A 24,861-nucleotide genomic window follows, 5' to 3' on the forward strand; every position below is an offset into this window, starting at 1 on the left:
CTCAAGCCCTATATTTTGGTGTTACAAATGGTTGCTGCTGCCTCTCTGTTGGCATTGATAACTCGCTGCATCAACATGCAGTAGATTTTTTTGCCAGATGTTTAGTTGTATATATCCATTCAGGGAGCGGAAAGTGAACTAAGGTGCTGTTCTGAAAATTGCAAGAAATGTGTATGCTCCATTTGGAACAGGCAATGTATCATGTTGTAGGCAAGAAGTATGGCTTTTTGTTGTGAAGCATGTGAAGAGTAAGCATGACCATCCATGCAGCCAAAATGATTATGTTACAGTATGAAGTTTCATGTTAGTAGTATATTTAAGGGTCCTCTTCATTGTTGTATTTTGTCCACAAGTCATTTGTTGTTTTTTGTGTAATTGATACGAGTCAACCATGTCTGAATTGGGAAAGCGGGGCTACCTCTGATGATATGTGAATTTTAGCAGCTCACATATTTCGAGTGGGAGCAGACCATGCAGATATACGAGTTGGAATCCAAAATTTTTTGGGGCTGGTCCTGCCATCTGGAAAGCAGGAGTAGTAGATCTTTGTACCACTAGGTGGCGAGTGCTGCATATCTGATGAGTCAGTGTGCGGAGTGGCATTCAGCTGGGAGGACATGTTGCGTGTCCACAGCGATTTCTGCAATACTCTGTGTTTGGTGTGTGGTGATTTTACGATTGATCCACGAACAGAACAGTGCGTGTGTATCAAATTCTGTGCGAATCTCGGGAAAAGTGCTCCGGAGACCCTTTCAATGATTCAACAAGTGTTTGGGGGACAGAGCATGAGCCGTACGCGTGTGTTTGAGTGGCATGCTCAGTTCAGGGCTGGCCGTACAGACGCTGAAGATGATGCTCACACTGGAAGGCCCGGTGCCAAACTTCAACAACTGGTTTGTGCAGATCGACATCGAACCATTCAAGACCTTGCAGATGAAGTGGGTATTGATTATGGGACATGTCAACGAATGTTGACTGATGAATTGGGCATGCATTGTATCACCACAAAATTTGTGCCAAGGATCTTTATTGCCGATCAGAAGGCACAGTGTGTTGAAGTGTGCATAGACCTTCATCAGACCGCATCTGATGATCCAACCTTCTTGTCATAGGTTATCACCAGCGACGAGAGCTGGATTTAGGGTTATGACCCAGAGACAAAGCAACAATCATCCCAGTGGAAGAGCCCGGGCTCTCCAAGACCCAAAAGAGAGAGACAGGTGGAGAGCAAAGTGAAAAGTATGATCATCATTTTCTTTGATAACAAGGGAATTGTACACAAAGAATTCATCCCACCCGACCAAACAGTGAATACCATGTAGAACTGCAACTTTTTGAGACGGCTCCTTGAAAACGTGCGGCGACGATGTGCCGAACTTTGACGTCAAGGGAACTGGCTGCTGCATCATGACAACATGCCCTGTCACATGTCCTTGCTCACCAGGACCTTTCTTTTGTGTGTGTGTGGGGGGGGGGGGGGGGGGAGGGGGGGGAGGGGGGGGGAGGGAGTGATGGCGGTTGTACCCCACCCACCGTACACACCAGATTTGGCACCTTGTGACTTCGTGCTAGTCCCAAAACTGAAACTCAAGTTGAAAGGCCGTCGGTTTTTTGACACTCTAGAGAGAATTCAAGAAGCATCGCTGGTGCTGATAAACACCCTCAAAGAACAGGACTTGCAGAAAACGTTTGACCAGTGGCACATATGCTGGGACCAGTATATACACGCGAAGCCACTGTTTGGCAGCGTGCACAAGGGAGTCATCATCTTCAAACCTTGTTCCATGAAGAGGGTCTTTTCAGTTTCCCAAATAGATGATAGTCACATGGAGCCAGGTCAGCACTGTAAAGCGGGTGTTTCAGTGTTGTCCATCTGAGTTTTGTGATCGTTTCCATGGCGTTTTGACTGACATGTGGCCGTGCATTATCGTGCAACAGCAAAACATTCTGCTTTTGCCTATGTGGTCGAACACGACACAGTCAAGCTTGAAGTTTCTTCAGTGTCATCACATATGCATCAGAATTTATGGTGGTTCTACTTGGCATGATGTCCACGAGCAAGAGTCCTTCGGAATTGAAAAACACCGTGGCCATAACTAACGTGTGGTTTTGAATTTTTTTTTCTTGGGTGAATTTGCATGATGCCACTCCATTGATTGCCCATTCGTCTCTGGTGAAAATGATGGAGCCATGTTTCATCACCTGTCACCATTCTTCCAAGAAATTCATCTCCACCATTCTCGTACTGTTACAAAAGTTCACTGCATACCGTTTTTCTTGTTTCTTTGTGAGCCGCTGTCAACATCCTGGGAACCCAGCTGGCACAAACCTTTTTTAATGCCAACACTTTCAGTATTCTGCATACACTTCCTTCCCCTATCCCAATGTAACATGACAATTCGTTCACTGTGATGCATCTGTCAGCAATCACCAATTCGTTAACTCTCTGCAGTACATGATCTGCGCGGACAATCCTCAATATTGCCGTGCCCGCTTTCATCACGTAACCTGCTTGCCCACTGACTAACTGTACTGTGATCAACAGTAGCATCTCCACACACCTTTTTCAACATCTTGCAGATGTTTCCCACAGTCTCGTTTTCACAGCACAGGAATTCTATGACAGCACGTTACTTCAAACGAACGTGAAGTGTAGCAGCCATCTTTAAGACATGCTGTGATGGCACCACTCAAGGGAACTGATTGAACTAAGTTTGAAAACAAGTGGGAAGGATGTATCTACACACTGTAAAACTTTCACACATGGAGAATGAAAACTGTATTTTTACAAAAATAGTGTGCATTTCTTTTGGAGTGACCCTCGTACTTAGAGGGTGATGGTGACCATTAGTCCAAAGGTAAGGTTTTCAACAAGTGGCAGCACCAGTCCCAAAAATTTTGGATAGCACCTCATAGCAGAGCAAATACGGGTTGAAGAGGAAAACAATGTGGCTTTGCATAGTTCATATGCAGTGAAGAGGCAGTAATAATTTGATGACAGGAGGGTTAAAAAATGACCAACATGTTTCTCTGGCAAATATTAGATTTTTGGAAAGGCTTTCTTCTGGTACATTACAATGCATTATAAAATATACTTTTTCTTATCCTTGTTGGTCATGTTTTATTCCCCCAAGGTGACTGCTTTCCTGGCATCCTGGCTGCACTTTCTGGATTTCCATACCTCAATCTCTACAGGATTTCCATTGTAAGTATCCGATACTGACAACAATACCTCCTTATTAGACTTTTTCATAAGCCATCACTCACTGAGCAGTTATTTTGAAAGGCATCTCAGATTGTAGGGCTATTAGTGCACTGAACTTGAGATCCTTTGCTTCCCAACCTTCATTTAGTATCTTGGCAGTGTCATGTTGATCCAGCCCTTTATAGTATTCAGTCAGTGGGAGAATATCTTACTTTTTCCAGTAGTCTTTACCCACTGTACCAAACACATTGTCATGAATATAGCTGTGGCCACGAAAAGGGAAATAATGTACCAGCTTATTACATTTTCTGCTTTATTCCATGAAGGCCATTAATGTGAACATAATTACTGTACTTTTTATTTTGATGGGTACAGGAGTCACAAAATAAATGAATATTCACTTGGATGATTTTCTGGTTGGGAAGCCTCAATGTCTCTGAGAAAATCCAACAGAGCAGAGGCTGCTTGGTTGCACCTTTTTGGTCCTTCTGTTTTAAGCTAAGGATAAAAAGCAATCATTTCCTTTGCCTATGCTCAGGAATAAATCATACCACGTCAACTGTATAGACAAACCTCTGTTGAACAGGCTACTTTAACCATGGAGAACTCTGTATTGGCTGATTTTGTTGTACAGTATATAAAACATACCTTATGCACATTTGGATTTTCATATTTCATTATTTCACAGAACACTTTTGCATGAAGTTTGTGCAACATGTGTTTGGAGAAAAAGAATTAATTACTAACAAACATTGTTCCTTTTGCTTGGGTGCTCCTGATATTGCCTGAAATGTTTCAGCACATATAGGAACTGCCTGGCCATTCTTTCCGCTTATTCTGGACTGTATCAAAAAAGTATTATCCTTTCTTGTTTCTTTCTTGATGTTCCTACTTCCTGAAAAAGCTAGCTCGAACTGAGTTAAAACCAGGAGTTAATGTTACTGTGCAGAACACTTACTTACTTCTATTGTTGGTTCTGGCAGCAAGTGCTTGCCTACAGTTTATGTTCTCTTTTTGCAGAAAGCTCTCCCAAATTATCATTGTCCTACATTGTTATTCTCCCACAAGGTCTGTCAGAAGCAAAGCACAGATTGCATTTATTGACTTTTGCTTTAACTGGCAAACAACAAACACAGTTTTGCAAAAGCTAATAGCTTTTGACACCCTGTAATAGATGCAAATATCCACTTTTGACAAAACCGTTTCAAAAGGTCACACATGGTGGCAAGCTTGATTTGTAACAAAAGAAATCTCAGTTTTGAACAATGGAGCATCCACTGACTTTTGCTTATATGTGATGTGTCACAAAGAGTTGTGAAATGCCCGATCCTTCCAGAATTTGCAGGATGGACTAGTGCAATATTATAGAAGAAAGAACACTTTTAGATATTATCAAGAACAACTTAGTGTGACAACTCAGATACAACAAGAACCTGTGGAGAGCTTCATAGATCGCATAAGGCAGATAAACATTAATACATATGAACTGACAAAAGATAACACCACCAGTAAGGCAGTTCTGCTGGAGGCAGAGCAAAGAGCTCCCTCAAACATCAAACAAGGCTGCAATGGCTGTAGCAGCATTAGCAGAGATTGATGAAGTGACAAAGTATAGTGAGAGGAAAGTGGCTGTTAATACGGAGACAGTGTGTGATAGATGTGGTCAGCTAGGTTACATCCAACACTACTGTAAGAAGTTGCAATTTACAGAATTGCAGACAGGTTGGATACTCTGAACATTTTGCCAATTCTGAGATACTCTAACACAAGGGTGAGGGTTGCAGGATAGATTTCACACCCAAGCTTTAAATGAAGGAGGTAACACTGCAGCCACTGCGTGAAGTTACCAGTGAATGTTAGCACGAGGCATTCCTGTGTGGAAGCAGTGGTGGACTGTTGTCTAACCGGCTTTGTAGGCAGAAGAGTGTGCAAATTTTTGCTGGATATGTGATCACATGTATCCACAGTCAGTCAGGGTGTACTTAAGGTAAAGAATTTGAACCCACCTCAGTGCATGTTGTATGGTGAGGGTATTATTTGTTCGCTCAGTGCAGCAGCAATAGGATTCTGAGTGTGGGAGGAGGGCAGGGGGAGGGGGGGGGGGGGCGAGGAAGACTTCTGGGCTACTGTGGAAATTCTCCCTAGCATACACTTAAGCAACAACATCATACTTTAGCTAGATTTTCTGACTGGACATTATGTCAAAGTTGACCTACAACAGTGTACAATGGAGCTGATTGGGTGTTGTTCCATCTTGGTTCTACTGCTGCAAGAAATGAGCAAATGCACAGCATACACCAGGCACAGAGGAGGTCGGCTAAACTGTGTTATTAGGCTAGACTCGTGGGATATAATACTGAGAAGTAAAGAAAAGATAGTCTAGTTGGATGTAGGAGAGGACACGGCAGTTAATGTTCTGTGTGTAGTAGAGCCCTTGACGGAAAATGAAAAACTGGTAAGGCACAGTTTATTATTTGCTGAAGTTATCCTACATACAAGATGTTGATGGCAGTTGGGTAGAGCCCATCAGCATGGACAATTTCAGTTCACTAAAAGTGGAGCTATCATGAGGTGCACTGATAGCTAACATGGAGGCTTTGGAAAAGGAAGTGTTAGATACAGACTTCAGCAAAAAATATTTGAAGCTGAGACAGCTGTTATCTTACCTGCACTGCAGGAAAATATATCGCACTTGGAAGAACATGACAGGAAGAAGATGGAAAGATTATTAGAAGAATATGTGGATTGTTTAACCTTCCTGGGCCATTGCCAGTTACACTGCTACTGCAACATAGGATTCCCACTAGGAATGAACCACCAGAGTATAGAAAACCATACCGAATTCCACAACATTTACAACCAGTGGCAGAGGAATTTATTGACCAACAGCTCCAGGATGGGATTATAGAAGAGAGCGCCAGTCCATAGCAACAACAGTAATTGTACCTAAAAAGGGCCCAGACAGGAGTAAGGCTTACATATTTTGTTGTAATTACAGGTATTTATATCAGTAGACAACTGAAGACACGTATCCCACACCTTAATTCAGGGAAACACTAGATAACCTTGGGTAGTGCCATTACTTTACAACCATAATGTTGCACAGGGGTACCATATCAGACAGAGATAGCCCCAAAGGATCGACCCAAGATAGCACTTATGATCCCTAGTAACAGCGAATGCCATTCAGATTGAAGAATGTGCCGGCAACATTCCAGTGCCTGCTGTACAGAGTACTACGTGGTCTGAAACTGAAACAGTGCTCTGTGTTCCTGAAAGATATATTGTTTTCTAAGGACATCGAGGAACATGTGGTACAATGACATTACGTCTTTAGTCAGTTATGAATAACATCTAGTTAAGTAAAGTGGTATTTTGTGCTAAAAGAAGTTTGCTACATGGGCCATATAATCGTCTGGGATGGAGTGTGAACCAACCCACAGCTTGTGCAAACTGTTGGAATTCCAAACACCTACAGCAGTAAAAGAGTTACAGTCCTACCTAGACTTAACTAATTATTACAGAAAATTTATGCCAAACTAGCAAGATTCCTGACACATTTGCTGAAGAAGCAGGTGAAGTTTCTACAGACTCTGAAGTGCCAAGAAGCCCCAGTATGATTCAAAGATTTGCTGACCCCTGGACCCATTCTCACATTCCTGGATTATGAGAAAGAATTTATATTACAATGTGATTCGAGCAACCATGCCTTGGGGTGCATCCTTAGTCAGGAAATTGACAGGGCAGAGCTCCTGATACCCATTGCTTCTCAACAGCTAAATAAGACTGAGAAAAACTACCCAATTACTGAAAAAGAGATGCAGTTACTTATTTCCATATGGTTGGCATCTTAAAGTTACAACAGATCACGCAGCACTGAAACTGCTTTTGGGCCTTAAGGATCCATCTATATGCTTGCCACAGTGGTTTTTATAATTGAGCAAGTTTGATTTTGAGGTCATAGATCGTCCGGGGAAGAACCAGAGTAATGCAGATGGGTTGTGTCGCAAGATATGCGTCGTAGATCATATTATTATAGCCATGGACAAGTGGCAAAAGACTCAGGCTGCTGACTGGAAATGTCAACAATCTGTGAAGCAATCTCAGTTCAAGGCTAACGATGAAGTATTATACAAACAAACAAGGGTGTATAACCATACAAACATGTTTACAAAATGAAATGTTAAGGCAAGCCCATGACCCTATCTTAGCAGAGTATGGAGACTGATAAGCTACAGAATGAAGCGTTGCAGAGAATTTTTTGGAGAAAAACCCAGAAACAAGATGTGTTACAGTACATCAAAAACAGTACAGCATGGATGCAGAGAGCTGAATTTAGTCAACAACAGACGCCATTGTAAAGGCTGACACATACCGGCAGGAAATTTATGTGCGCAGACTATAATCGATCACTCTTCACGGTTAGTGTGTTTTAACGTCCCGTCGACAACGAGGTCATTAGAGACGGAGCGCAAGCTCAGATTAGGGAAGGATGGGGAAGGAAATCGGCCTTTCAAAGGAACCATCCCGGCTTTTGCCTGAAACGATTTAGGGAAATCACGGAAAACCTAAATCAGGATGGCTGGAGACGGGATTGAACCGTCGTCCTCCCGAGTGCGAGTCCAGTGTGCTAACCACTGCGCCACCTCGCTCGGTCTCACTTTTCATGATTTCTGTCCATGATTGTGGTAATGAACCAATAACGGGAAATAATTGTTCATGCAATGGTTAACCACTGGACTTTAAATTCTGAGATTCCAGAGATGATCATAACAGATTGGGGCACTAAATTTATGCCCAATCTGATGAAGCAGTTGTGTTGGCTTTTACAAAAAAAGAAGCTGCAGATTAGCGCACTACATCAGCAAGCCGGTGGGAGAATAGAGAGGGTACATTATGTAAATAGTTACCATAGTGACTGGGCTGCTCTACTACTGTATGTGGTAGCAACCTATAATTCGAAGGTACACGACAGAGTGGGGTTATCATCACACAAGATTTTTTTTTTTTTGGGCAAAAGATGTCATTCCCTTTTGAGTAGTGTAAAATGAGCCCTGGAAAAGATTTATACTCATGTGGAGTGGAAATTTTCTACGAGAGTGAAGGGTACATGGCACCAGTTTTACAAGATGAATTCAAAGGCTTTGGAGTGAAAAGAGGGTGCACCGAAAAGAAAACCCAAGCTACCCAAGTATAACATCAGACAGTGGGTTTTACTGACTAATGCCCATGTATCAAAAGGGAAGACTAAGAAGTTTGTTGTATGATACCATAGGCCTTACCAAGTAACTGAAATGAACTCTGTTAATGTGAAGCTGCAGCTACCGAGTAGCACATGGTTGTATAAGTTTGGAGAGTCCACTGAAATGCTATTTTGTTTACTGCCAGCTCCTTCTGTGTAAACAAGTATCATATTAAGCATCAGCAAAAGCTTATCACAATTGGAAGAACCACTTTGGTTACATTCATCATCTTAATGGTTGCTTATTTTTGCCTTAAGTGTAGGGTAGCCCAAAGCCGACCCTTACCACTCTTTGGCCCGCAAGCCTGTACTGGGAACATCAACATAAGCAAAGAAATGACTCAAGTATCATTGAACTGAAGTGGGACGATGCAGAGAGACGAAACACAGAGTGTCTGAGTCCGAGAAGGTGAAACAGCGAAAACAGCATAAATATAAATAATGGAACAAAGAGTACATACATACAGTAGCTAACTTGGAACTTTTACTCCGAACTAGTGTCCTGCAAAATATGAACAGTAGAAACAGCTCCTTCATGCAGCCACACTTTAGCTACACAAACATTCAGTGGGCTAGATTACTCCAGGAAGATGAGTGTAGTGACGTAGTCACAAGTGGGGTCTGCTGCCGGAATCAAGTCACTTGCAGACACCCCTGAGTTCAGCACTTGTGCCATGCGGAGGCTCTGCAATCACAAACTGGGCACTGGGGTAATGACTGGCATTTTGAGATATTTTGATGGTCCACATATGTTACCCCAGCTGCAACAAGTGCTACTAGGGTGTGTATGAAAGCTGCCTGTCTGGACTAGTTGAGAATGTTGATACAGCTGAATTTCGAATGTGTGTCTGCTGTGTGTTTGCTTCTGCCAACATCCATCCATCATCTCGTCAGGACCTCCTGTAGTGTCCAGTTGCATTCTGGATGGGTTAGGTGCTGAGCAAATGTCATCTTATCTCCAGCCACAGGGGGCAGCCAGTGCCTGCTGAATCACTGGTCCCAGGTCCAACACTCAGCCACTGCCTTCCATCACTGAGGTCGCATGATGTACTGAATAAAATGACGAAACTGGTGCCGCTCTGCCTGCTTGCCCAATCTGGGTTGGCGACCCCACTGCAGCCTCTCTTCTGTGGACACTGTATCTACGCCTGTCCAACCTAGAAGTCAGTAAATTATTTGTCAACACTACCTGCCTATATCTTCTGTACCAACCCACTGCCTCCACCAGAGGGTCGCTCACCAACATCAATGTAACACACTGCAGTGTGAAGCAATTTATTATGAGTTACAGCATACAGAAGTTTTCTCACTCAATATGTCATTGAAGTTTTTTGAAGGTAGAAGAACTGCAACTATAAATAATTCGTATCTGATATGTAATTATGTGCTGTCAATTATAGCCTTCATTTTCTGTCTCATAACCCATGACTTTGAATTAAATGTGGACTAAATTAACTAACTAAATATATCTTCTAACAATGGCTGACTGATAGGAAGAATATTCGAGAAATGGAGTTGGAGAGAAAAGGAATAGTAATGTAACACCACTGCTACTATAGAGTGGGGATGTTACAACAGCCTATCTTAATGTAATAAAGATAATAATAGCCAATTAATTATAGTAGACAGTTGGTTACTTACACATGAATGAATGTAATTACTGTATAATGCACTGACAAAGTACAAAACCAAATACAATTTTTGACAGGAGTTGTTTAATGAGCCAAGAGCATAAAAATAAACCATCACAATCAATTTCTGATAAGGTGTATCACCATTTTGAACAACTATATAAGCCCTTTGAAACCACTACATGTTGTTGAAACAATAAATTGACTCATAGCTCATCACCTTCAGTGAGTGCTTTGCAACTTTTACAAAAGTCAACAATTTTAAACACAATGCATGTGGACCAGTTAAAGGGATCCAAAATTCATAAAATATCATCAAAAAATATAGATTTCACAAAGTGTGGTGTGTTACGCAGTTGCTGGGTAACAGTACTACACACATGCTCACAAGAATCATAAATTGAAACCTTGAGAAGTCTTCAATCCTTTGGATACTATATAAGGAACTCTTTCGTTATCGTAATGAATGATTTTTCCCTCATTATTCCATGAATAATTTAATGTAATGGTTAGAGAAAGGTCAAACATAAATATCTCGGTAACCAATCTTTGCTTCAGTCCTTTAAGTGGCATTAAATGTATAGTAATGTGTTGCCTTCTCTTTTCCTTCCAAATCAGTGCACATGAAGGAGCAGTACACAAATATGAGGCGCACTGGTTACTGGTATTGAAGGTCTGGTTCACACATACTCCATCTTACTGTCAATGCTCTATTCTGTGGTACACACACTACTTACGTCTTGTCAATCAGACAGAGCCGTACTGCTAATATTTTGCATGTAACCACTAATTTGCTTTATTTATGTAAAAGGGGTACCATGTGCCTAAACCACAGAAACTCCCACAATAAATCTTTTCTATCTGAGACTTGTTGCTATATTCAGTATGAATGTATTCTAACATTGTTTAGCAGCTAAATGTACCTTCAGGAGGTGAAATTCCAATCCTGCCAACAGACAAATTTAAAAGTGAAAACACCATCCCAGTTTTCAGGACTATCAGTTCCTTCCTTGGGGAACAAAGAGGGTTAGTTAGGGAAAGGTTAAGAAGAAGAGCCCCATGATGGCAGGGACCAATTTGCTGTGAAGAGGGGGTACAGCTAATCAGCAGTTTATGGTCGGTGGTGCTGTCATTCCTATGGACTCTCTCAAGACCTCGAAGGTAGCATTCTCAACAGACCAATTACGAATCATAGCACTGTTCTCATACTAATGAATAGTAAGCTTGGCGCTGGAGGGAACAACAGATGGAATAAGCTGTAGGGGCACAAAGAGATTAGGGGGTGTCAGTGAAACCATCTCCACACTATAAGCAGCAATACACCAACATCACTAACTTTTGTGTTGGTACCCTAAGAATTAAGTGGTAGTAAAATGTTTCTTATGTGTATCATAAGTTAGTATCTGTACAACCATTTTATGACACTATTAAATTAATTATAAGGTCAATATGTAAAATAAAGTAATGGCAACCACTAGCTTTTGAGCAGTAGCTGCTTTTCTATCAATAGTGCACACATACAACCATACGGACACCTAAATGCACACTCCTGTGGCTACAGTACATCTCATCTTGCTATGGCCACGAGAAAGTGTGTTTGGTTGTCTGCATGGGTGCATATGTAAATGTGTGTGCTGTTGCTAGAAAAAGGGTTACTGCTGCAAAGCTAGTGTAAATGCTGTTTTCTGTTGTGTTTTTGCACTGCATGCATCAATCTGCTACAGGTGAGTGATTGCCTTTCCCTTATTTTACATACTGCTCCGTCCAGGAATTTCCATTATTGCTACTCATTGTAAGATCAAGTTTTTGTTTTTTGCTTCATGATTTAGGTAGGACCTTGAGACAAAATACCACTTGCCACACAACCCACTGTGCTATGGAGCACAAACATGCCTATATCAGGACAGCTGCCCCCCCCCCCCCCCACCACCCAAAGAGAGAGAGAGAGATAGAGAGAGAGAGAGAGAGAGAGAGAGAGAGAAATTATAATCTTTGCAAACCCAAGTTGCATCCTTCTCTGCCAAACACACACATATTAGTCTAGTATCAGTTTGATGAAAGCCAGACCATACAATGAATACTGACTAGTGGCAAGTGTAACATGTGCTACTTGTGATAACAGTTCAAAATTATGAGATGATATCCAAAAGTAATTATGTTAATTAAAATTACAATGTCTTACAGACACCATATTCTCATGTCATCACCTTCAAAGTAAATACTAGGATCCCGACATTTCTGCCATTTTTTAAATACATCTTGGATATCTGTCTTTGTTAGGGTATTTCTACAACTACATCCGTACTCTGCAAACCACTGTGAAGTGCATGGCAGAGTGTACATCCCATTGTCAGTTACCAGGGCTTTTACCCATACCATTCACATATGGAGTGTGGAAGAATGAATGTTTAAATGCCTCTATAAATGCTGTAATTAGTCTGATCTAGTCCTCACAATTCCTACAATTCCAATGGGAGCAGTATGTAGGGGGTTGTTTTATATTCCTAGAGTTATCATTCACAGCTGGTTCTTGAAACATTGTAAGTAGCATTCTTGGGATAGTTTACATGTATCTTCAAGAGACTGCCAGTTTAGTTCCTTCAACATCTCTGTGACACTCTTCCACATATTAAGCAAACCTGTGACTATTTGTGTTGCTCTTTTCTACATATGTTCAATAACCCCTATCAGTCCTATCTGGAATGGATCCTAAATACTTGAGCAACATTCTACGATGGGTCACACAAGTAATGTGTAGTAGTAGTAGTAGTAGTAGTAGTAGTAGGTATTCCGTCTTACAGCAGGTCTTGTCATGGGTTAAGCCAGTCTTTTCATTTCTGAATACTTGTCTCTTTGGATACTGTTCAGCACTTAATATCTTCTTTTTTCTCTTCCCCTTTTTCCCTCCACCGTTCCTTCTACTCCTTCCCTCAATAAACAGTCCTTTCTCAAACAATGTCCAATCCAGTTCCATTTTCTCTTTCTAATGACTTTCAGCATGTTTCTTTCTTCTCCAACTCTTCTTAACACTTCTTCATTCCTTACTCTGTCACCTCATTTCACTTTTTCCATTCTTCTCCATATCCACATCTCTAGTGCCTCCAATCTTCTTTCATCTTCCTTCCTCAATGTCCAGGTCTCCATACCATACAGTGCAACACTCCAGATGTAACACTTGGCAAGTCTTTTCTTCAGATCTTTGTTTAGTGATCCACAAAGTAATTTCGGTTTCCTCTTGATTCCTTCTTTTGCCATTGCAATTCTTTTTCCTAATTTCTGTTGATCAATAAATATCATCCATTATTAGACTTCCCAAGTAATTGAAGTTATTCACTTCCTCTATTTTCTCTCCCCCTATTTTCCTACTGCATTTTCTACCCTTTCCTCCAATTACCATGCTTTTTGTTTTCTTCTTGTTAATCTTCATTCCATATTTTTCTAATTTTGTGTTTAGATCATATAACATTTGTTTCATCTCTCTTTCACTATTTGCTATCACAACCATGTTGTCCGCAAATCTTATACACTCTACTCTCAGACCCCCTATACAAACTCCTCTCCTTCCATCAAAACTTTCATTAATAATTTGCTCCAGATAGATATTGAACAGTGTTGGTGATAAACAACAACCTTGTCTTACACCTCTTCCCAGTTCAATTTCTTCACTCATCACACCTCCTATTCATACTCTTGCTCTCTGGTTCAAATATAAATTTCTAATTAGCTGTCTAATCCCTCCAGTCAACTCCATGTTTCCTTACAATTTCCATCAGTTTGTCCCATCTGACACAGTCAAAAGCCTTCTAAAGATCAATGAATGTGTAAATAATGTGTAAGCCTTCTCCTTTGTAGACTGGATTTCCTAGTATTCTACCAAGAAAGTGAAAGCTGCTACCTACTTTACACACGACTGAGCCTTTGTGATCCATTTTATGCCTCTTCAAAGTGTTACACCCACATATTTGTATATAAATTTACTGATTCCAGTGCTAACTCACAAATATTTTAGTCATTTTTCATTTTGTGAAGGGCATAATTTTACGTTTCTTAACATATAAAGCAAGTTGCCAGGGTCATTCCACATCAAATCATCCAGAAATTTTAGGAAATGACACCCATCGTCATGCAAATCCTTGAAATTATCGGTAGAGGGAGTTTACCTAGATATATTCATATTTCCAAAATGTAAATGTTGCAGGTCAATTACTTTTTCACTTATGATAAAAAGAAGTTGTATAGATTCAGGAATTCAGGCTTTCATAGACGAGCCCCTTTATAATTTACAAATGCAATAGTTCCTACAGTTTTTGCGGTGGAAGCTTGATTTTTTTTAATTAAAGAGGAAGATTTATATTTTTTTAGTCATGCTACTTGTAGTGAATATCCATTATCTACATCTCAGAAAAAAATTGTAAATAATTTCACTTAAACAAAATCCATGCATGGACATTATAATTTTTTAAGGTATTTCCCCCTCATAGATAGCACTGAAAAATTTACAATGTTACAGTAAACATTATAATGGACCATTCCCTTCCTTCTATTGACCTGATGATGATGTTTGTGATGTTTCTTTCTCTCATATTCTTTGTGAAGTTGACATCACAACAGCAACAGGCTACACTTGTTCTCGGAGCAGAATTCTCAAAGTTGGTGCAAGAAAAGTGGTTCTCATACTAAAAATTTTTATCTAAGCATCAAAGTGTCTCGTCACATGTGTAGTTCCAAATCAACTTGAATGCAGATCTTTATTATTTGTAGATAACTTTCTAATTTTTTTCAGTGTTTTCCAGAGGGGGAAACTGTCCAAAATATTTTTTTCTAATTTAACAATAAAATTGAATAAAATTAATTTACTAAAATTTAATTGGACAATTTTAACATGTTTTCAGAAACTACAAGTCTGAAAGGATATTCAGGGGAAAAACTGTCAGCATACCATTTTTTGTTTAAAAACTGCAGCCAATTTTCAAATTTTTACAGTTTGCTTTAAAGTAACACATTGCATCAAACTTTCTGCAATTGCTACCAACAGAATGTATATAAAGCAATAAAACTTGGCAAAAGTTCATGATATTAGATACAAAAACAGTACACAAAATCTCAGTTCACAACTAGATAATGGGTGTCATGGCCTGGACGACTTGACATGGAACGACCCGCCTGTTTTTGCACCACTTTAAAGTGTTGTCGAGATCTGACTGAATATTTGTGCAGTTTCTTTCAGACTACTACTTTATAGATAACTGCATCATCTATGAATAGACTGAGGTTAGTATTAATAGTGTCCACAAAGTCATTAACATATTTATAACATGAATAGGAAGTGAGTTACAACACTTCTATGGGGTACCCCTGAAGTACCTACCAAGAAATCCTCAATCCAGTCTCAAATTTCACTTGGTACCACACACAATTGTACTTTTGATAATAAACTACTATGCTGTCATAGTAGGAGGAGAGGCGATACTCCTACGTGGCGCGTCCCAGGTGGCGGATAGGGAAGTTCTCACCAGTTTACTGGCGGACTTGAGTGAAATAAAATAGCTCTTGCGGACCAAACACACCCTCTGTGGTTAACAACCGTAGTCGTAAATTGGAGCTTGCTCCAACTAAGGTTGACAACCTTCGAAAGTCAAAAATGGAAAGGTCTTTTAGGAAAAAAATTCCACTGTCCTGCTCAAAAAGGCAGGAAAAGGCTACATCGGATTCGGCGGGTAGTCAACTAGAAGACAGCAACGAATCGGAGCGTTTGCAACCATCCAAAAGCACACTAAAACACAAAAAGAAAATTAAACATGAACAAATAAATTATATAGCAACACACAACATAAACTCACTACTTCAGACCGGAAAACTCAAGGAGCTCACAGATGAACTAAATAAACAAAAAATTTTAATAACAGGGATCCAAGAAATGAGAAACACCACAGAGGACCCATTCGAATCACAAGGATACAGAATTTATAATGGGATACCAGGACCGAGGGCAATGAAACAATGTCCTCGGTTTGGAACAGGGTTTTTAGTAAACATAAAAATAATAGATTCAGTAACGGATTTCCAAGCAGTACACCAAGAATTGCGACTCTAAGCTTTAAAACAATGAATAAAATCTATACAATAATAAATGCTCATGCCCCAACAAACAAAAAAAATTGTCTAACAAAAACAAAGGAAGAGGTAGATAAATTTTGGGACCTACTAGAACAAACTGTGAACAGCGTAAATAAAAAGAATGTAAAAATCTTATTGGGAGATTTCAATGCTCAGTTGGGAAAAGAAAGGAAATATAAAGATATAATTGGAAAATGGAGCCCACAAATTTACGAATAAAAACGGTCAAAGACTTGTAGAACTCTGCAGAGAACACAACCTTATATCTAAATTAACATACTTTAAGAGGAAGCCAAGTAAACTTAAAACATGGAAACATCCAGACTGGAGGAAGGGCGAGTGGCAGCTAGACCATGTCTGTATGGACAAAAATTTTCATAAGGAGATCCACAATGTTAAAGTACTGAGAGGAGTAGACACAGGCTCAGACCATTATATGGTTAAAATTAAAATCAAATTCACTCCGTTAAAAGAAGAGGACTGGAAAAACTAATAAAATAAAAAGGAGGTTTGACCCACATCAGCTAATTAAAAATAACAAGTACCAACAAATAACACAAACCATCAAATTAACAGATGATCTAGAACAACTAGTGCCTAGTCTTAAAAAGAAGCAGAGAATCTAGCTCCCTTGAACCCACGAAGGAAACATGCATGGTGGACATCAGAATTTGACAAATTCCATGAAGATAGACACCAAGCATGGTTAAACACATAAAACTGAAGAAAATGCCATCAACCTAAAAAATGAAAGAAAAAAGTTCACACAAAATATTAAAAGAATAAAGAGAGGATTTCATAAAGATTGCACATACAAAATTCTATCCAAGATCCTACATGAAAGAATCAAGGAGCAATTAGAACAGGAATTAGGGGAATATCAGGGAGGTTTCAGACCATGGAGAAGCTGTGCAGAGCAGATAATTAGTTTAAAATTGATTATGGCATACTACAAGAAACGGAACAAACCTCGGGCAGTAACATTTGTAGATTTTAAGAAGGCATATGACTGTCTCCACAGACCTTCAGTATTAAAAATTTTAAGAAATCTAGGACTCCATCCAAAACTAATTAAAATAATACAACTCACTCTAACCAAAACCAAATCAAAAGTGAAGTTTGGAGGAGAAATTTCGGAACCATTCCTCATAAAAACAGGCTTAAGACAAGGTGACTGCCTATCACCATTACTGTTCAACTGTGCACTGGAATACATAATGAGAGAATGGTACAAGGACAATCCAAAGATGATACGAATTGGAAGTGCAAAAGATGATATTAGCTTAAACTGCTAGGAATTCGCTGGTGATCTTGCTCTACTAGCCAACACCGTTCAAGAAGCCAGGCAACAAGTGAAATCACTACAAGAAATAGAAAAAGTAGGCCTTAGAATATCATTTGAAAAAAACGGAGATTATGCTAACTGATCCACCACTTGCAAACAAAATTACAATAGGAGAACAGGAAATCAAAATTGTTGATAAATTTAAATATGTAGGCGAAATAATAACATACAATCTAAATGAGAAGCCATCATGGCAGAATAGAATAAAAAAACTGAACTACGCAAATTACATTACCAAACTACATACAACAAAAAAAGCCTATCTATAGATGCAAAATTAAAACACTATAAAACAGTTACACAACCAGAAATAACGTATGCAGCTGAAACTATGTTCAAAACAACTAATACAGCAGAAATTGACAGAATACTAAAAATAGAAAGAAGAATAATTAGGATATGTATAAATAAACAGTATAAAATGAATGGACATTGGAGAATAGCATCAAATGAAACAGTATATAAGAAAATAGAACCAGTCATGAGCACAATCAGGAAGAAACGCATTTCATTCTTTGGACATCTGATGAGAACTCCAGAAAACAGAATTAGTAAAAAAATAATACAAAAATTGTGGAATAGCAAGAGTGACATTAAATGGATCACAGAAATTAAGGAAGATATAAAAGAGCATCAAATTACAGTAGATGACCTAAAAAGCAAGACACAGAAAACCAGAACGCTGCAAGACCCGCAAACCAGACTACAAATGAAAATCAATAAAAGGAGTACAGGAAGAGTGGTCTCAGGTGAAGAAAGAAAGAAAATATCTGAAAGAATGAAGAAATATTGGGCAGACAGAAGAGCAAAACACCTTTCATATAAGAATAGACTCTAAAATTATATTACCTAAATATCATATTGAGTTATTGTTGAACCAAATTGTATCCCTGTGTAACAACTTGTTTACAACTTTGCATTTTTGACTGGAGTGGTCCAATGAAGGCTATAAAATAAATAAAAAACATAGGTGTAGTACCAAGTCAACAGTTTGTTGGACATTGAGAAATACTGCATCTTCCTGACTGCCTTGATCCATGGCTTTCAGTAAGTCATGAGAAAAGAGTGAGTTGGGTTTCACGTGATTGATGTTAACAAAATCCATTCCGCTTGGCATATAGGAGCTCATCCTATTCGAGAGACCTAATTATGTTTGAGCTCACAATGTATTCTCAGACTCTACAACAAAGGGGTGTCAAGGATATTGGATGGTAGTTCTGAGGATTGTTCTGCTACCCTTTTTGTATGCAAGTGTGACCTGCGCTTCATTCCAATTATAGATTATAGTTAACAGAGGGTCTAACTCGGCTGGAAATTGGTAAAGAATGACAGAATTTCTTAGACTCCAGGGGCCTCATTCAATTTTAATGATTTCAGCTATTTCTCAGTGCCACTGACACTAATATCTATTTCACTTATCCTTTCACTAGTACAAGAAACTTTGGCAATACTCATGGGTTTCCTTTTGTAAAGGATTGCTCTTTGATTCTGCTTGTATCTCCCACCATCAAATGTTTGCTCCTTTAGTTTGATTTTCAGCTTGGGGAAGATGAATAAAACATGAGACCAAGTCTAGTGGGCAAGGCAGTCTGGGAACAATGGTTATCTAGTTTTGATAAAGAAGAACTTGATTCTATTCTTGACTTACCAAACTTTTTTGGTCAAGGTGAAGGAGTCTTCCACTGCAACAATTACTGCATATTTTCGAGGTCATAGTCATAAAATTAACTTTCATCGCCAGTGACTAAATTTGGAAGTAAGTTTGGATAGTTTTGAAGTAGTCATTTACATTACCAGCAGACTTCACTGTGAATCTGCTACTGATTGTTTTGTAGCAGTCCTGGCACAAATCTCACCACAATTCTTCTCATGTTCAAGTCCTCTGACGGAATTCATTCACATGTCCCATAACTTATTCCCAAGGTGCTGCCGATGCCTTGGACAGTCTATGATTTTGCAGACTCAAATCTCCGACTGTTGTAACATTTTCTGGTGTGATGCCAGTTTGCAGCATACAGGAACAGTCATCATCGTCTTCGTCGTCACTACCGCCACTGCCACCACCACCATGTCTGCAGTGGTTTTCTCAAGTTAAAAACAAAACTTCATACAAATGCAATGCTTTTTCACATAATTTTTCAGCAAGAAGGATATCTAGGGAGACACCTAATGCTATTTCAGAGTACTCTTAGCCATTTGTAAGCAAATTTGAAATTTCAGGAACTTTTGGATACCATTTCATATTTTCCATTCGTCACTATTCTCCTTGCAACTGAAAATGCCAGATGGCACCGAGTTCTAAAAGCTTCCAGTAGTTTTGTACCTTCAGTTTATGATGTTTTTTCTGTTGTTACAGAAAGTATTCACACATATCTAAAATGTCTTTAGTTTTATTTGTATCAAATTCTGCTTTGTGTCCTTTACCTCTCCCACTTCTACGCAAAGCTAATAAGTGGTGCATGACCCTCACCCCACCCTCTACCCAGCCTTCTCTTCAGATCCTGGGCACGCTCTTGAAAATACTGGTTAAGGTATGATGTAATTGGTTCTTGAAGTAATTTCTTGAACAAACATTATATTTCTTTTTAATATCAGTTCTATAAATTATCTGTAATAATGACTACAACAATATAAGGAAAAAGATAGATTGCTACTCTCTGTTAAGATGGCATGTTGAGTTGCAGACAGGCATTCATCCATACAAATAAGCACACCCCACACACACGTCTGTCATCTTCGGCAGCAGACCAGGAGAAGGCATTGGTTGAAAGATAAATGTGCGAGTCTTTTCACTGGGGCTGTCTGTAGCTCAATGTGTAGCAATCTACAGTTTTCCTTATATTGTGATGTTCCACCCTGGAGTTTCCATTGTAATAATGACTGCTGTTCTTATTCACAACACGTACAACGTGAAAAGTCTGCTGATATTATGTGTACATCATGTGCTAGTTTCTTGTTTATATGTTCCTGATCACACTAGATAAAAAGAAATAATATATAGAAGCTGAAGGATAGGTAAATGTCTTTAGTTTCCCTTTGTTTCAGGCACACATTTTGCCATGAGTCAATAAAAACTGATAACACTTTTTATGAAGATGATGTTAAGAGCAAACCCTAGGAGATTTTACTGAGTATAAATGACAACACATAATCAGGGACAGGAAAATTTTGCAAAAATAATGCAACAATGATAATGCAAAAATAACATAAAACTAGCAGTTTGTACAGAAATAACATGTAGTCAACAATTTTTACAAAATACTGCTCATCAACGATTTTCTCAAATATCATGAAATTTGTCATTTCCCTAATAAAAACATTATACGTCTGAGAATGGCACTACATCAATAATTGTAATCACGAGTTATTGAATGTTGAAATTGGATTTTGACTTCTTATTGCCTTAAGGCCGAGGTTCGTGTGTAAACTGAAACTAATGGTTCGTTCCCCCTGTACTATGAGGTAGCGTCAAAAACAGCACAGAAATGGAAAAAGTAGCCGAAATTATTTTTTTAAAAAAAGAGAAATTGTCAAATATTAATGACAAAACTAGCAAAAACAGAAACAAAAGTGACAAAAAGCAGTGGTGAAATTGGTAAAAATGGTGAGATTGAGGGAAGGGGAAATAATAAATAGCAACATTTGCAAAAATAACAAGAACAAAACTTGGCAAAAGTAGCAGCAAAATTGATAAAAACAATAGTGAAATTGGCAAAAATAACAGTGAAATCGACAAATGAATAACAGTGAAATTGACAAAATAACAACAGCAAATAGACAAAAATAGCAGTGAAATTAATAAAAAATTACACCAAATTTACGAAAACATTTTGAGGTGAAAAAAGAACCAATTAGTTTGACCAAAAACTTACACCAAATTTGGCAAAAAAATACACTGAATTTGGCAAAAAGAATACACTGAGTATGACTGTATCTGGCAAAAATATAGAACTGATATTGGCAAGAAAGGGCCCCCTAATTGCCACAAAGTAGCACCAGCATTGGCAAAAATAGCACCAAAATTGGTTAAAAATATCACCAAAACTGATTAAAAATAACACTATATTTAGTTATAAGATAAAACAATTTTTTCCTGTCCCTATGCGTAACAGGACAAGTCAACATAAGCACAAAAAAAGGAAAATGGTCTTTCAAGTTTTGTCATCTGGGTGAAATCTGTAAACTGCGTGACAGAGAATGTAATAACTAGAAAGTTATATTTTTCACATAGTTCATTGGGGGCACCACAGAGTAGCAGTGATACACAAATCAAAGAAAAGCTATTAACATGAAAGATTTTAAATTTTCATAGAGTCTTCCATCATTACTCAGTTTCTGTTTTCAATGATAAATATATGCTAATTAGTAAATGTACCTTTGTATAAAGAAACTTATGTAGCCCTAGTACTGGATAACAAAACTAAGGAATGATTTCTGCACCTGGAGCAAACAACATACCTAGTTGTAGAGCTGTGGTGTTCCAGCCTGTACGGCTGTAGCACCTACACCAGCAGATGGACCATAACTTTCATCATCCCCACGACGCTTACTGCCCCGCATGGTAGTAGCTGATTCTGAGAGTTGTACTATACGCATCTGATCCTGCATAACTTTTGTTTCAGTCACATGCCTTTCCAGATCACTTTCTTGCATTGGTGGTAGCACACAAGGAATGTATCGAGCAAAGAGATCTGGATAAGCCAGTGCATAATCACCATGGCCCAAAGAATGCAGCCGTACAAACAGTCCTAATAGTACAGAAGGATCCACTGCAAATGGCCTTGATAACAGATCTCGTACACTGTCTGCAACCAAAAACAAATGCATTTAACGTTGTTTCATATGATTTGAAAGACTTAATAATTTTTAGTATACTGGCATTCAAAAACACTAGAGTACTCAATGTGAGGGGGCGGGGAACAAAATAAAAAGGAGGGGGGGAGGGGCACCCTCCATACAACCACACACACGAGGGGGGCTGTGGATATGTTAAATACAGTACTCAACACTTTGAAGACCAAACATGAGCATAGCTCGTGCCACAACTCTGTCTTAAAACGACCGCACCAGAGTATAGGTCCTGCTGAATTTCCTTTATCCGTAAGCCATCTATCACTCAAAAACTTGAAAACTGGATTCTTTTCACATGAGAACGATGCATGGATGTCTCGGTACCTGTCCCTTGACTGGTGCTGCCTCCTGTTGTCAATTTATAGAATTATTTCAAAGGAAACAGTAACTAGTGTAATGGTTACTGTGGCAAATGGCTGAGTCAATGTGGTTGTACTGACATAATTTTGTGCGAGTACTTGTTAGGTTTCATGGTTTCCTGTAATTCTGCTACAAATATGTCATATCTGTTGAGTGAGCAAGAAATTTTGTAAGGTCAAGAGGAAAAAATTTCTCAATAATTCACCTCAAAATTTTTTCTTGCCGGGATAATTATACTTTCTGTCATCATTATTTTAAAACTTGTTATCTTTCAAAGAACTAAAGTACACATGAAAAATAAATCTCACAGCTGGTCGTTTTTTAATGTGTATTACTCTTGATGGTACATTAACTACACACATGAAACTAACTCTTTAAATAACTGCATAAATGCCCAGCTTTCTAGGTCTGATATTCTTGTAAGTGGCTAGTCTCCAAAGGGTTAAGTCATTTCACTGTTGAATATGCTGGAAGCACCGTCCACATTTCCCAACAGAAAATGCCATAAGACATTTCAAGACTTAAAAAATTGTATGCAACGACACTTTTTTATTCTTAGCAATGACAAACTTAACTCACAGTATGTGACAATGTGAAGTCCTTAAGAAATTGTAGTCTGTGTGGTAGATTGTATTCCTTGTTCTGATTTAGTTCAGTGTGTCTCCTTTATCTAAAATGCGCTTCACTGTAAATGCAGATAGATACCGTATTTACACGAATCTAAGCCGCACTTCTTTTCCGGTTTTTGTAATCCAAAAACCCGCCTGCGGCTTAGAATCGAGTGCAAAGTAAGTGGAAGTTCTGAAAAATGTTGGTAGGTGCCGCCACAACTAACTTCTGCCATCGAATTATGTAGCGCCACACAGGCATGCTTTGCAGGCACAAAGGTACTGGCGACAAAACCTCTGCATCAGTAAATTAAAAAAGGTGTAAGACGAGCTTTTTTTCACTGCCCCGAGTTTCGACCACTGCATTTTCATACATTATCCAATGAAGTAAATACAAATTCCGTATTGTTCATCTTCGAATGTAGCAGCATTTCAACGTACTACGAAAATCCGACTGGCAAGATTGTTTGGGATGTTTGTGAATATGGCCAAATCTACGTTCTGAATTTTTTCCTACCTGTGACAAGAGATCGTTGCTAATAAGAACTTTTATGAATTGTGAATCGCATGCAGTATTCTTTTCATCATAAGAATAATACCGTACAAAAATAAACATGTTGCCATGTATTCTTTCGTGTTTGCTGCTATCTCATTTGAATCCTGTCTGCCTAATAAACTACGAAACTATGGTAAGACTACAGCAAACGCGGAATAATATACATATCATGCCATGTTTATATTCGTATTGTTCTTATGCCTAATAGTGATACAGTCAGAAATGAAGCACGACAATTGACAAGATTTTTAAATCTAAGATGACTAATTTCTGTGCAGAATGTAATGTACTACAGAGGCGTCTGCACAGATTTTCAACCGGAGAAAAATTTTCGCTAAACTCTCGTTCAGAACATCATCTATCATACACAGTCTATTATTTGGTTCTTGTTGATCATTATCAAAGAAAGCAGCAGTGTAAGTAACAGCAAATAGCAAGCAGTCTCTTGCCATTGTTTCGCTAATGAGACGATTCCCTTTTTTTTTTTTTTTTTTTTTTTTTTTTTTTTTTTTTTTTTTTTTTTTTTTTTTTAATTGTAAGCGGTGGTAGCGCGCACAAAAGCAAGCCATGCCGCGAGCGGCGACAGGTCGTAAAACACTCAGTATCAGAATGCGACAAACAATGCATGACACAGTACAGTAATGCATTTTCAGCTTAGAGTGACGTAAACATCTATAACAAAGAGAACGACACTTACCAGATCAAAGAAAAATAAGCAATCAATCCAAACCAGACGAAGCACGTGAAAAAGGAATGGTACCCGTATAAATAGGTACGGAGCACCTGACGCTTAGCAATGGCTACATGGTAAAGCTTAACTGCTAAGCTTAAGACTCGAACCAAACTACTGTAGCTGTATAGTCATTCATTCGACCTAAATTGTGTCTCATATTACAGTGGACCAACTTTGTTTCGATTTGGATGTGCGACCTAAAACTTTTCTCTC

General features: G+C 38.8%; 1 protein-coding gene across 2 annotated transcripts in view; it reads right to left on the reverse strand.

Moving 5' to 3' along the window:
- LOC126474070 (CDK2-associated and cullin domain-containing protein 1-like) overlaps nucleotides 1-24,861 on the reverse strand; it is a 55,049-nt gene that overhangs the window by 20,532 nt on the left and 9,656 nt on the right. For both annotated transcript variants that reach the window (XR_007586568.1, XM_050101479.1), the window contains exon 5: nucleotides 21,999-22,345. Coding sequence is in view for 1 of the 2 variants with exons in the window: in XM_050101479.1 (XP_049957436.1) it covers nucleotides 21,999-22,345 (347 nt within the window). In the remaining variant the exon portion in view is untranslated. The remainder of the gene's footprint in view (nucleotides 1-21,998; nucleotides 22,346-24,861) is intronic.

Source organism: Schistocerca serialis, chromosome 4 (genome assembly GCF_023864345.2).
Source record: "Schistocerca serialis cubense isolate TAMUIC-IGC-003099 chromosome 4, iqSchSeri2.2, whole genome shotgun sequence".
Lineage (NCBI taxonomy): Eukaryota > Metazoa > Arthropoda > Insecta > Orthoptera > Acrididae > Schistocerca > Schistocerca serialis.